General features: G+C 46.0%; 1 protein-coding gene across 1 annotated transcript in view; it reads right to left on the minus strand.

Moving 5' to 3' along the window:
- The window catches only part of tecrb (trans-2,3-enoyl-CoA reductase b), a 63145-nt gene that overhangs the window by 25769 nt on the left and 25225 nt on the right, over positions 1 to 12151 (minus strand). The window contains exons 2-5 of the mRNA XM_068020913.1: positions 9251 to 9301; positions 6178 to 6229; positions 2612 to 2656; positions 1447 to 1550 (exon numbers count right to left, since the gene is read on the minus strand). Coding sequence (XP_067877014.1) covers positions 1447 to 1550; positions 2612 to 2656; positions 6178 to 6229; positions 9251 to 9301 — 252 coding nt within the window. The remainder of the gene's footprint in view (positions 1 to 1446; positions 1551 to 2611; positions 2657 to 6177; positions 6230 to 9250; positions 9302 to 12151) is intronic.

Raw genomic sequence — 12151 nt, forward strand, 5'->3', positions numbered from 1 at the left:
GAGCTTTCAATGTCCTGGAGAACATTGTTCCCTCAACCAACACCAAATTAACTGAACATTTATCTCCTGGCTGTGTGCAGAATGGCAACCACTTTTGCCAAGAGTACTTCATTTACACAAAGTGCTTTGAAATATTTAGTAGATTATAAGGTACTGTTATAAACCCAAGACTTTCTTTGCTACTATGTGGTGTCTGCCATGGCTCAGTGGCAGCAATGCAGCCTCTGAATCAGAAGGTTGTGGATTCAAGTCCAACTCCAGAGACTTGAGCGCAAAATCCAAGCTGGCAGAGTCCTGAGGGAGTGCTGCACTGTCGGAGGTGCTGTCTTTTGGATGAGACGTTAAACCGAGGCAGACACGCAAGATCCCTCGGCACTATTTCAAAGACGAACAGGGGAGTTCTCCCCAGTGTCCTGGCCAAATATTTATCCCTCAATCATCAAAAAAAAAATTTTAAAAATCGGCTCATTATCACATTGCTGCTTCTGGGAGCTTGCTGTGCACAAATTGGCTGCTGCATTTCCGACAGTAGAACAGTGGCTACTCTTCAAAAGTGCTATATTGGCGGTAAAATGGTTTGGGATGCCTGGAGATTGTGAAGGTGCTATATAAATGCAAATCTTTCTTTTTATAAAAGAACAAGGATTTAGGAGTCCAAATTTTCTCAAACATGTGTACTCTTTAATAAAAGTACAGCTATAAATTAAAAGCCAACTGTGAGATCATTCTTGCCAGCATGCAGGACAGGAAGGAGCAATGACATCTTTGAAGCTTAAAAGGCCAACTCCTCCAGGGTGTAGGGTGTACAACAATACACAGCAAAAGATTTTATTTGTGATCACAAGAAATGGGAGCAGGAGTAGACCATATGGCACATCAAGCCTGCTCCACCATTCAATACAATCATGGCTGAGCTTGGGCTTCAATTCCACTTTCCTGCCCACTCGCCATGTCCCTTGATTCCGAGACGCCAAAAATCTGTCTATCCCAGCCTTAAGTGTATTCAATAATGGAGCATCCACGTCCCTCTGGGGTAGAGAATTCCAAAGATTCACAACCCTTTTGAGTGTAGTAATTTCTCCTCATCTCAGTCCTAAATGATCTGCCCCTTACCCGGAGACTGTGCCCCCCATATTTTAGATTCCCCGACCAGCAGAAACAATCTCTCAGTGTCCACCCTACTCAGCCCTTTCAGAATCTTGTATGTCTCAATTAAATCACCTCTCATTCTTCTAAACTCCAGAGGGTATAGGCCCAAGGTTACTCAGCCTCTCATCACAGGACAATCCCCTCAACCCAAGAACCAAGTTAGTGAACCTTCGCCGTACTGCCTCCAATGCAAGTATATCCTTCCTTAAACGTGGAAAGCAAAACTGCACACAGTACTTCAGATGTGGTCTCACCAAAACCCTGACTGAAGCACTGAGGTTACAACAAAAAACTTACCGTGACCCAGCCGATCTGAGCACCGAGGTCTTTGAAGTAAAGGGTAGCTGTGGTACCAACAGGGAGGTTCTGTAAGATTTCCTCGTCCCTCAGTGACTTTCCCTCTGCAAAACAGAGGGAAAAGAGAGATATCTCACACTGCGCCAACCCAGAGAAAGGCCATTCCCTCTTAATTCCCCATACAAAGTAACAGTAAGAACAGGAAGAGGCCATTCAGCCCCTCCGGCCTACTCCACCATTCAATTAGATCGTGCCTGATCTGGTGAGATCACACAAAGACTATTCACTCCATTATTAATGCAGCATATCCCACCCTCCAGTTCTGGGGAATACAGACTGCTTCTAGATAGGAACAGGGGGAAGCCATTCAGCCTCGAGCCTGTTCCACTATTCAATTAGATCCTGGCTCATATGTACCTCAGCTCCATTTACCCTCCTATGCTCCATATCCCTTAATACCCTTACGCTATAAAGATCTACCAATCTCAGCCGTAACAGTTTCTCCTGGGGAGAGCATTCCCGAATTCCACTACCTGTTGTGTGAAGTAGTGCTTCCCGACATCACCCCTGAACGGTGCGGCTCTAATTTTAAGGTTATGCCCCCTTGTTCTGGACTCTCCCACCAAAGGAAATAGTTTGACGCTATCTACCCTATCAACTCCTTTAATCATCTCACGCACCTCAATTACATCATCCCTTAATCTTCTATACTGAAGGAAATATAGGCCTATTCTATACAACCTGTCCTGATAATTTAACCCTTTTAGCTCCAATAACATTCTGGTAAATCTGTGCTGCACCCTCTGAAGGAGACGCTCCCATGAAGACAAGAACAGTACTACAGTGCAGTGGAACACTAATGGGCCATCACAGCATGGATTCATAAAAGACGATTCACCAGAGTGATTTTTTTTTTTTTGAAGTCAGCTGGTGATTAAAAGCTGCGGACATCCATCACAAGGGCAAGACTGTCCAATCCAAACTACTGATGCAGTCTTCCTGTAGGAACCCCAGGAAGCTTTGGCACAGGTGGCACAGCCAAGGCTAGGGATGCACAGGGTGGCACTGCCAGAGTAACCACACAGTGCAGCTGCCAGGGCATTAGGGTGGGCACCAAGCAGCAGTGCAAGTGCTATTGAAATGTGTGATTGATTTATAAACTTACTTGGGTCCAGCCTGATGGACTGCCTGGCAGGATACCACTGAGCATCTGAAACAGAAGAGCAGGCCAAGTGCATTATCACTTATCTTCACATTAGAGCGTCCAGAGTGTGAATAACAGCAATTTAAAATACTGAAAAGCCAATATACAGTCCCCATCACTTAAAACACCCACGTATATCAGCTAAAACACAATAACCATGATCTATTTGCACTAGCGTTATTCCAAAGTTATGGATTATAGTGTTATAAGTGCTCTGTTTACTTCAGAGAGTTCCAGGAATTTTGTTTTAGTCCTCTACAGATTGGAACTTAATGTTTAGCTTCAATGCCCTTGAAGGGGAAGTATTGTCATGGGATAGATGAGAGAACTTATAGAAATCTTAAGGCAAACTAGCTGAGCGTGCATCTTATGCCAGGCGAGGCTCTGAACACTGAAGACTTCGCCAGTTAAGAGCATCACTCACTCAGTTAACAGTACAGCAAGTCCCAATTCTTTCTACCACTCTAGGTTCCTGGGTGTCATATCTGTCACACTGGCCATAGCGTATAGTAGGAAAATCCCATCTGCACACTATATGCGCCGGGACCGTAAATAAACCACTGACAGATTCACTTTCCCATCCAGTGTTGTATTCAGACAAAGACCACAAAGCCCACGATTTCACCCCAGATCTGACTCGTCCCTGGATTCCAGCTGCTGAGCTTGGGGTGGTGGGGGCGCTACAACAGACCCCGAGTCCCTGATAAAAGCAAAATGAGTTCAGCCAGGGCTCCCACTCCCAATGGCTATCTACTGTTCGAGAAAGAGTGCCCTAGGAATCAGGGAATAGTTGTGAACAGTTGGGTTCCCCAGTGTTTGGGGATATATACACAGTTACTGGAGTGCTTTTGCTGTGTAAAATATGTCTTAAGAAATTATAGTTGGATTGTGGACACTGATTCATCTGAAATCTATATTTTAAAACTGAAGAGGCTTAACTGGGTGTTTTTTTTTTAAAAGGAAGTTCAACAAAAGGTTGACCAGTAAACAAGATTTTACCGAAAAGCACGCGATTTCAAGTAAACATTGCAGGAGGTTTGACTTAAGAGCTATTTTGTGTTGTGACGAGGCAGAATTTACGAACATGGGACTTGTCTGGAAAAAGTTTAGTTTCACATTGAACTGTTAAAAGCCAGCTGGTTTTTGGACTAAAAGAGGCAGTTGGAGATCTGCATATTGACCTGCCAGAAGAAGAAAATCCAGACCACTGTTCCTCTGAAGAATCCCTGCCCTTGAAAAGCAAAAGCCTGCATGAAGTTGTGCTGTTGCGTCCTGTATTTTTAAGACATCCTGAATGTTTGCAGAAACTTTGCATCTTGAAAAGGACTTAGCACCAAATGTGTGAGAACTGAAACCTCTGTTCCTGCACACCTGATGGAAGACCTATGTGAAGCCTTCTGTAGTTGAAATACTTTGAACGTCTACCCAAGCAGACTGTTCATCAACATCGCCTGAAAAGATCCGTAGGGGCAGCCACCTATTCGACTTTGGGAAACTCGCCAAAACAAAGGACTTCCATATCTTCTATGCAGTCCAAGTTATTTATATTCCTTCTATTTCTTTGTAACAGCTGTAAACAAAAATCCTTTCGTTTTAACCGGTTAACCAGTTTTTGGATGTATGTGCATGTGCGTGAGGGCTAGGGAAAAAATAAGAGGCTTCACTATTTCAATTTGCATATATATTTACTTCATTGATTAAGACCTGTTGTTTATTAAAGAAACCTGGTTGGTGTGCTTTATTCTGGGGACAAATACAGTATCCAATTGGCTGTTTCAGGAAGTGGGAAAATGTATTGATATGCTGTGACCTGTGGAGAAGTGGGACTGAATTAACAGTGCACTCCTCCCACCTCGGTCGCAACAATATTAATGACCTTGACTTGGGTGTACAGTGCACAATTTTGAAATTTGCGGATGACACAAAACTTGGAAATATTGTGAACTGTGAGGAGGATAGTGACAAACTTCAAGAGAACATGGGCAGGATGGTGGAATGGGCAGATATGTGGCAGATGAAATTTAATGGAGAAGCGTGAAGTGATTCATTTTGGTAGGAAAAACAAGGAGAGGCAATATAAATTAAAGGGTACAACGCTAAAGGGGGTACAGGAGCAGAGGGACCTGGGGGTATATGTGCACAAATCACTGAAGGTGGCAGGACAGGTTGAGAAAGCAGTTGATAAAGCATATGGGATCCTGGGCTTTATAAATAGGGGCACAGAGCACAAAAACAAGGAAGTCATGATAACTTGTATAAAATACTGGCTTGGCCTCAATTGGAGTACTGTGCCCAATTCTGGGCACCGCACTTTAGGAAGGGTTTAGATTTTATTTGATTTTAGAGATACAGCACTGAAACAGGCCCTTCGGCCCACCGAGTCTGTGCCGGCCATTTATACTAATCCTACACTAATCCCATATTCCTACCACATCCTCACCTGTCCCTATGTTCCCCTACCACCTACCTATACTAGGGGCAATTTATAATGGCCAATTTACCCATCAACCTGCAAGTCTTTTGGCTGTGGGAGGAAACCCACGCAGACACGGAGAACTTGAAAACTCCACACAGGCAGTACTGAGAATTGAACCCGGGTCACTGGAGCTGTGAGGCTGCGGTGCTAACCACTGCGCCACTGTGTAAAGGCATTAGACAGAGTGCAAAAAAGATTCACGAGAATGGTTCCATGGATGAGGGACTTCAGTTATGTGGAGAGACTGGAGAAGCTGGGGTTGCTCTCCTTGGAGAAGAGAAGATTAAGAGGAGATTTGATAAAGGTGTTCAAATCATGGAGGGGTCCGGACACAGTAGATAGGGAGAAACTGTTCCCCTTGGGTGGAAGGATCCAGAACCAATTTAAGGTGATTGGCAAAAACAGCAACAGCGACATGAGGAAAAATCTGTTTTTTTTTTAAACGCAGGATTATTAAAAAAAAAAATCCAGGAAGCATCCCAACTGTAAAAGGTTATGTGAAGATCTCATGTTGAGAGTCAGATAGGGGCCCCAATACAGAACATGATCAGATGAATTTTGAAATTTGCAGATGACACAAAACTTGGAAATATTGTGGACTGTACCCTACATTAACGGAGAAAAACTCATTACATATAGTGCAGATTGCTTTATTCAGCTCTGGGTCTTAGTGCCAGCGTACCCAACATCTGAAGGACAACTGATGCCACATGCTTATTTAGAAAATACTGGCTGATGCTGCCCTGTGACATTGGGCTGTAGTAACCTAAAGTTTGATCCTTGCTCTGTACTGAGCCAGCTGACCCCAGTTGGCATGGCATTGCTGTTGCTGCCCTTTGACCCTTCACCCCCCACCCCCCCCCCCCCCACACAGAGCACTAAACAGGGCACCAGGGTAAAGGCCAGTTGACAGGCTCCCTGCCAGGTTAAAAATCAACAGCAGCATCAAGAGAAACTCAATAATAAAAAAAAAGTAGAATTAATTTCTTAAGGAATAAGACTCTGGTTTATGCCTCGCTGATTATAAGGATCAATCCAGGCGAATACTTACGGTTCTTGTGGAACATCACCTTGATCTCCCCAATCGTGGCATTTGGCTCCACCTGTTTTTCAACAAAAAAAACACACACCCGAGTTCTATTGTGAAGACAAAAAAAAAAAATCCACAACCAAATTCAGCTTCCACACTAACAGACACCCTTCAGAGTCTGTGGTGTATTAGTTTAAAATTAAATTAGATCTGGTGATGCAGAGCCCCAGGCCAGACTTTTGAGCTATTTAACCAAGGGGTGCATCCCACCCGAGCATGATCCTCACAGTCTGCACTTTCCAGCAGTCGCAGGGCAGCAGGCTGGACCAGTAAGCTTAGCTGACTTTTCAACCTCTCAGCCCAGGGACTCGGAGTCTAACTGCAGCACCAACACCCTGCATCGCATCAGAGATCAGTTAACATGGCTCAGCTGGGGCTCAAACCTAGGATCCTGCTGCAACATTGGTTAACAGGAGATAAAGTTAGTGGTGTGGGGTAGGTCAGCACATCCCGGCCCTACAGGAAATCACAAAGCACGAATGCTCAGGAGCGAGAATCTCAACTAACTTTTGACTGTGGGGGAGACTCAAAGAAGAGAGCAGTTTTAAAAGCAGAATCTGGATTCCAGCAAGACCAAGACCAGTCAATTCTTCAACCCCTCCCCACTCCAGCAGAATCCTGTCTTTCAGATCAGTGTGAATCACACACCAAGGGAGTTCAATTTAGAGGCTGGCACTGGTGCAGGAACATAGTTGTAAAGGAGAGAGATGAAAAACAAAACTCCACTTATGCCAGTATCTGCTCCTGAGCAGAGAGCACGCACACTGCAACCAGCACAAGCTGAACCCATGAAATCAGATCAGCAACATGGGAAAAGGGTTACACAACAGGGCAGGTAGTAGCGAGACGCCCCTTTTCTTTGAAAATAAATCACGACTCGAAACGCTGGCTAGGACTGGAATATTCACAATGTGTCCTGACCAACATTTATCTTTCAAGCAACACCTAGAAAACAGATGATTTTGTCATGATCACATTGCTGCTTGTGGGAACCTGCTGTGCACAAACTGGCTGCTGCATTTCTTACATTACAACAGTGACTACACTTCAAAAATGACTTCATTTCTTTCCTGAGATGCATTTGGAAATTGTGAAAAGGCCCGACAGATATACAGGGCTTGCTTTCTTTCGAAGGGGAAGACCACACGGACCATTCCCCTTCACCCAATATCTACCAACAAGCTCGGGAAACGCACAAGGGCTGCAGGAGAAATTGGGATATGTACAGCGTCAGATCAAAGAGCACAGCAGTGTTACAACAGGGAGGTACATGCTGCGGTGGGAAGAGAAGCTGGCGGGCCTCTCCTGAAACATCTGTACAGTATAGTGTCCTCCTGCTCTACCAGGGAGCAGAAGAAGATACATTCTACAGCTCACAACATAAAAGGGCAGCCAATGTAAAGATGGCTGGTGTCGCCAGGCCTACAATGGGTATGTGAGATTCATAACTTGCACCCACCCCCTGAGCTCAGGAGAATTCCACTTCTATCATATCAAGGCTGCTCCACAAGATGGGTATGACATCCTTCCCCAGCAGGTGGAGATAAGACTTAACAATGAATGGCTCTGTGCCAAACATGATCGAGTTCTCGCCAGCCAATCGGGTGTTCCAGCAGCATTAGGACTGCTCGACTGTCTTGTTTGTCCAGTCAGTCACCCACACAGAGCCATTGCTGCCTTGGGGATGCTGCTACCACGGACAGCCACTTAGTCAAAGCCTGGAAGGATTCGGTTAATCTGACTGTCTGACTGACTAATGGCAGACTTGCACCACTGACCAGCTGCCAATCTCAAAGCCTGTTGATCAGACTTGGGATCCTCCTATTCCCTACAGTTCATTCCTGCACACCTTGCTGAGCAAGGCTGGTCAGGCAGCGACATCCATCTTCATACCACCACACACACACACTTGTTCCAGTAATTTCTACATTGTTCACTGTCAAGAGTGAATAGTAAAAACAAGGCTAATCTGGTGCCCTCTACAATGGGCATAGAAGGGCAAAGTCATTAGCTGAAGGCCCTTCTCTGGCACCAGTAGAAGCAATGACAGACACCCGTCTGGCAAGCTGAGTGTGTGAACAGCCTCCAGGGAGCACCACAGACCGCTGACGCCTAGATAGACTTCCCTGGCAGGACGCTTCTTAAATGACCTCAGGACAAGGGTCCCCACGTGACCTCCGCTGACCTCAGACACAGGATGGCATTCAAGACCCTGCAAATAGATCAAGATGACCACGAGGTAAAGCCACTTAAATCAACATCACGCCCTCTCTCGCTCACAGACCCAAGACTCCCAGCTGACAGACTGGCCTCCATTGGCAAGCTAAAGAGATCTCCAGCTACTCCCATTCGCTCTCAAAACAAGCAGCATCGTAGTCACTGAAACCTAGTGAAGAGAGGCAATGCTGGGATGTTTCAGTATTGTATGGGGCAAACCAATTAATTAAGAGAGCAGCATAAATCTAGATTCAGTCTTAGAACATTAGAGCACAGAAGGTGGCCATTCTGCCCATCATGCCTGTGCCAGCTCTTTGGTAGACCTAGTCCCACTCACCCTGCTCTTGCCGCATAGCCCTGCAAACTTACTGTTCAAGTATTTATCCAATTCCCATTGAATCTGCTTCCACCGCCCTTTCAGGCAGCGCATTCCGGATAACTTGCTGCGTAAACAAAAAGCTTCCACATGTCACTCGTTATTTTGCCAATCACCTTAAATCTGTGCTCACTGGTTACTGACCCTTGTGCCACTGGAAACCGTTTCTCCTTACTCTATCAAAACCCTCCATGATTTTCTCCTCTTGGCCTTCTCTGCTCCAAGGAAAACCATCTCATTTTGGCCATGTAACATATGTCACTCAAATGTCCCTCCGAAACCTGGGCTCAGTCAGGAGTCCGTATACACCAGGGCGAAATCCCGGTGATGGGTTGGTTGCCGGTGCAAACACACATCGAATAAACATGCCTTCCCCACCAGTTAACAGTTTGTCAACATGTATTTTATTGCTTAAAACACACATAACAAAACTGCGCTTACCTTGTCCAGAAAGGTGAGCTTCTGCTTGGTCCTCGCGTCCAAGATCTCCACCTCAAAGAAAACAGAAGCTTTTTTAGATTTCTTCTGGGGTTTTAAGGGACGGCTGGGCAGAATCAGCCCATTCGCCAACAGCAAGTTTGGTTCTGGCAGCATCATGCTCATATTCATGGATATTCCGATCGGTTCCACTCCAAAGTTTAGCCTTTCTCGTTCCTTTCCAAAGAAGTAGTCCTCTTTTTAATTTAAAATAAAAGTAAACATTAAATAAAGCAACTCTCCTGCCTGAGGTACAGGGAGCAGAGATAAAATCCAGTTATCTGCTGCTTCCAGTCAGGGCAGCTCTAAAAAGGAGACCGCCTAGGGGAAAGTAACCCGATAGCCCTGGAATGTGAGCTTCTGACAACTCCAACTAAATATAATCCAATTAAACAGCAGGAGAACATCTGGGACACCAAGGGTTGAGCAAATTGGAGAAATTAATTCATCTAATTGTTTTTTGGGGGGGGGAAAAAAGTACCGAACTAGTTGTGCAGCCAGTCAGGGGCCTGGGAGAGCCCACAGGGTATATCCCAAGTTCTTCAGCTACAAGTCAGCCATCACCAGCACCACCACTGAAGGGCCTGGGATGGAAAAACTTAGCGCTCGTCATCGAGTACCGCGATTCTTGAAAAGTGTCAACCCGTCTGGAACAGAGAAGGAATTTCGATCATCGCCAGTACTGACGCGGGTCAGCAGAACATCTGAAATCATGGGTTCCCACCAGACTGCAGCACCAATTTTACAGAATGCACTGTTGTATGACTGCCTTTAAGAGTGATGACCCTTTAAGATCTTAGTATGTTAATGAGCTAAGTACCAGAATGTAGCCATGTGACTACAAGCCAGAGTCACTCTGCAACTGTAACACCTAGAGGAAGGTTCTGTAAATAGTTTGCTCTGTACTGTATATAGTAGTTTAGCTGTAATAAACCGGTTTAAAATCTTCAGCAAACTGGACTCCACGTGTCTCATTTATGTTGAATCATGTGCCCCAGCTTCTCAGACACAGCCCTGCCCCCTTTCCAGCGGTGTCGCGTCGAAAGGAGAGGGTCTTGGTGGCCTTAACCCGAGATTGTTCACGACTTCCTTGGCGACCTGCGTGCAAGTGCTTTCGGCTCCGTCCATTACCCTCGCAAGCACTATGGCGCGCACACACACATGAACGGACCATTACATGCACAGCACAGAGGACGACCATTTGGCCCATGCCAGTGTTTATGCGCCACACAAACCTCTTCCCACCCTGCTTTATCTCATCCTATTAGGAGAAGTGTCCTTACAGATGATGCTTGGTCCATGTGATCTCCCGGACCAGTTATCACCAACTGAGGGGTCAGAGAGGAAATTTCAAGAGCATTTTTGCCTTTGTTAGCCCTGGGTTTTTGCGCCCCTCCCAGGTGGTTTAATGGCTGCGGGGGGGGGGGGGGGGGGGGGGGGGGGGAGGAGGAGAAGGGAGGTGTGGTCAAGGTGGTCCAGTCACTGTGCCATGGGGCAGGCTTGATGGTCCAGCTGCCTTTTCCTGCCCTTCAACATTGTGTGTCAACAGGATCAACTGTAATGCCTCCTGCTGTTGAATAATCAGTGATATCGTCAAGGGTCACAGATGAAGAATTCCATACCCTAGTAACCACTGAATGATGACCAGGGCACATCAAACCTGACCCAAGCAGGGACAAATGGTGAAAGAGAAAAAATGAAATATTAGAAACTCAAATTCAGAACCAAAATTCCCATTCCAATAAAGAAACATGAAATGCTCTGTCCCCTTTCTCCCCACCCAGAAATAATCATATCCCATAAGTGTGCTCCTTCAGACCCCTGACTCTGCACCTCTACAGCATTAGGTTCTTGTGTGACTACAGCACCTGCCCACTACTACACAGTAACTCATCCCATGCCATATAAATACCACGGCCACAAGAGCAGGTCAGAGGCTAGGAATCCAGCAGCGAGTAACTCACCTCCTGACTCCCCAAAGCCTGCCCACCATCTACAAGGCACAAGTCAGGAGTTTGATGAAATACTCTCCACTTGCCTGCATGGGTGCAGCTCCAACAACAATAAAGAAGCTCAACACCATCCATGACAAAGTAGCCCGCTCGATTGGCAACCCATCCACAAATATTCACTCCCTCCACCACTGACACACACTGGCAGCAGTGTGTACCATCTACAAGATGCACTGCAAGCAACACACCAAGGCTCCTTAGACAGCACCTTGCAAACCCGCGACCTCTACCACCTAGAAGGAAAAGGGCAGCAGATGCATGGGAACACCACCCAAGTTCCCCTCCAAGGCATGCACCATCCCAACTTGGAACTATAATCGCTGTTCCTTCACCTGTTGTTGGTACCTACTCCACATGGACTGCAGTGGCTCAAGAAAGCGGCTCACCATCACCTTCACAAGCGCCATAAGGGATGGGCTATAAACGTTATCCTTGCCAGCGACACCCACATCCCACGAACGAATAAAAATCAACTTCACAAGAGCGTGATCAAAGTTTGAAACTGAGCCACATTCAGATGCTTGCTCACAGAGGTAGATTTTACAGGAGTGCCTTCAAGGAGGAAGTGACGAAGATGATTGATGAGGGAAGGGCGGTGGATGTTGTCTATATGGACTTTAGTAAAGCCTTTGACAAGGTCCCACATGGCAGACTGGTGCAAAAGGTGAAGTCACACGGGATCAGAGGGGAGCTGGCAAGATGGATACAGAACTGGCTCAGTCACAGAAGACAGAGGGTAACAGTGGATGGGTGTTTTTCTGAATGGAGGGATGTGACTAGTGGTGTTCCGCAGGGATCAGTGCTGGGATCTTTGCTGTTTGTAGTATATATAAAAATGGAGGAGGAAAACGTA

The sequence above is a fragment of the Heterodontus francisci genome, chromosome 43 (assembly GCF_036365525.1).
Source record: "Heterodontus francisci isolate sHetFra1 chromosome 43, sHetFra1.hap1, whole genome shotgun sequence".
NCBI lineage: Eukaryota > Metazoa > Chordata > Chondrichthyes > Heterodontiformes > Heterodontidae > Heterodontus > Heterodontus francisci.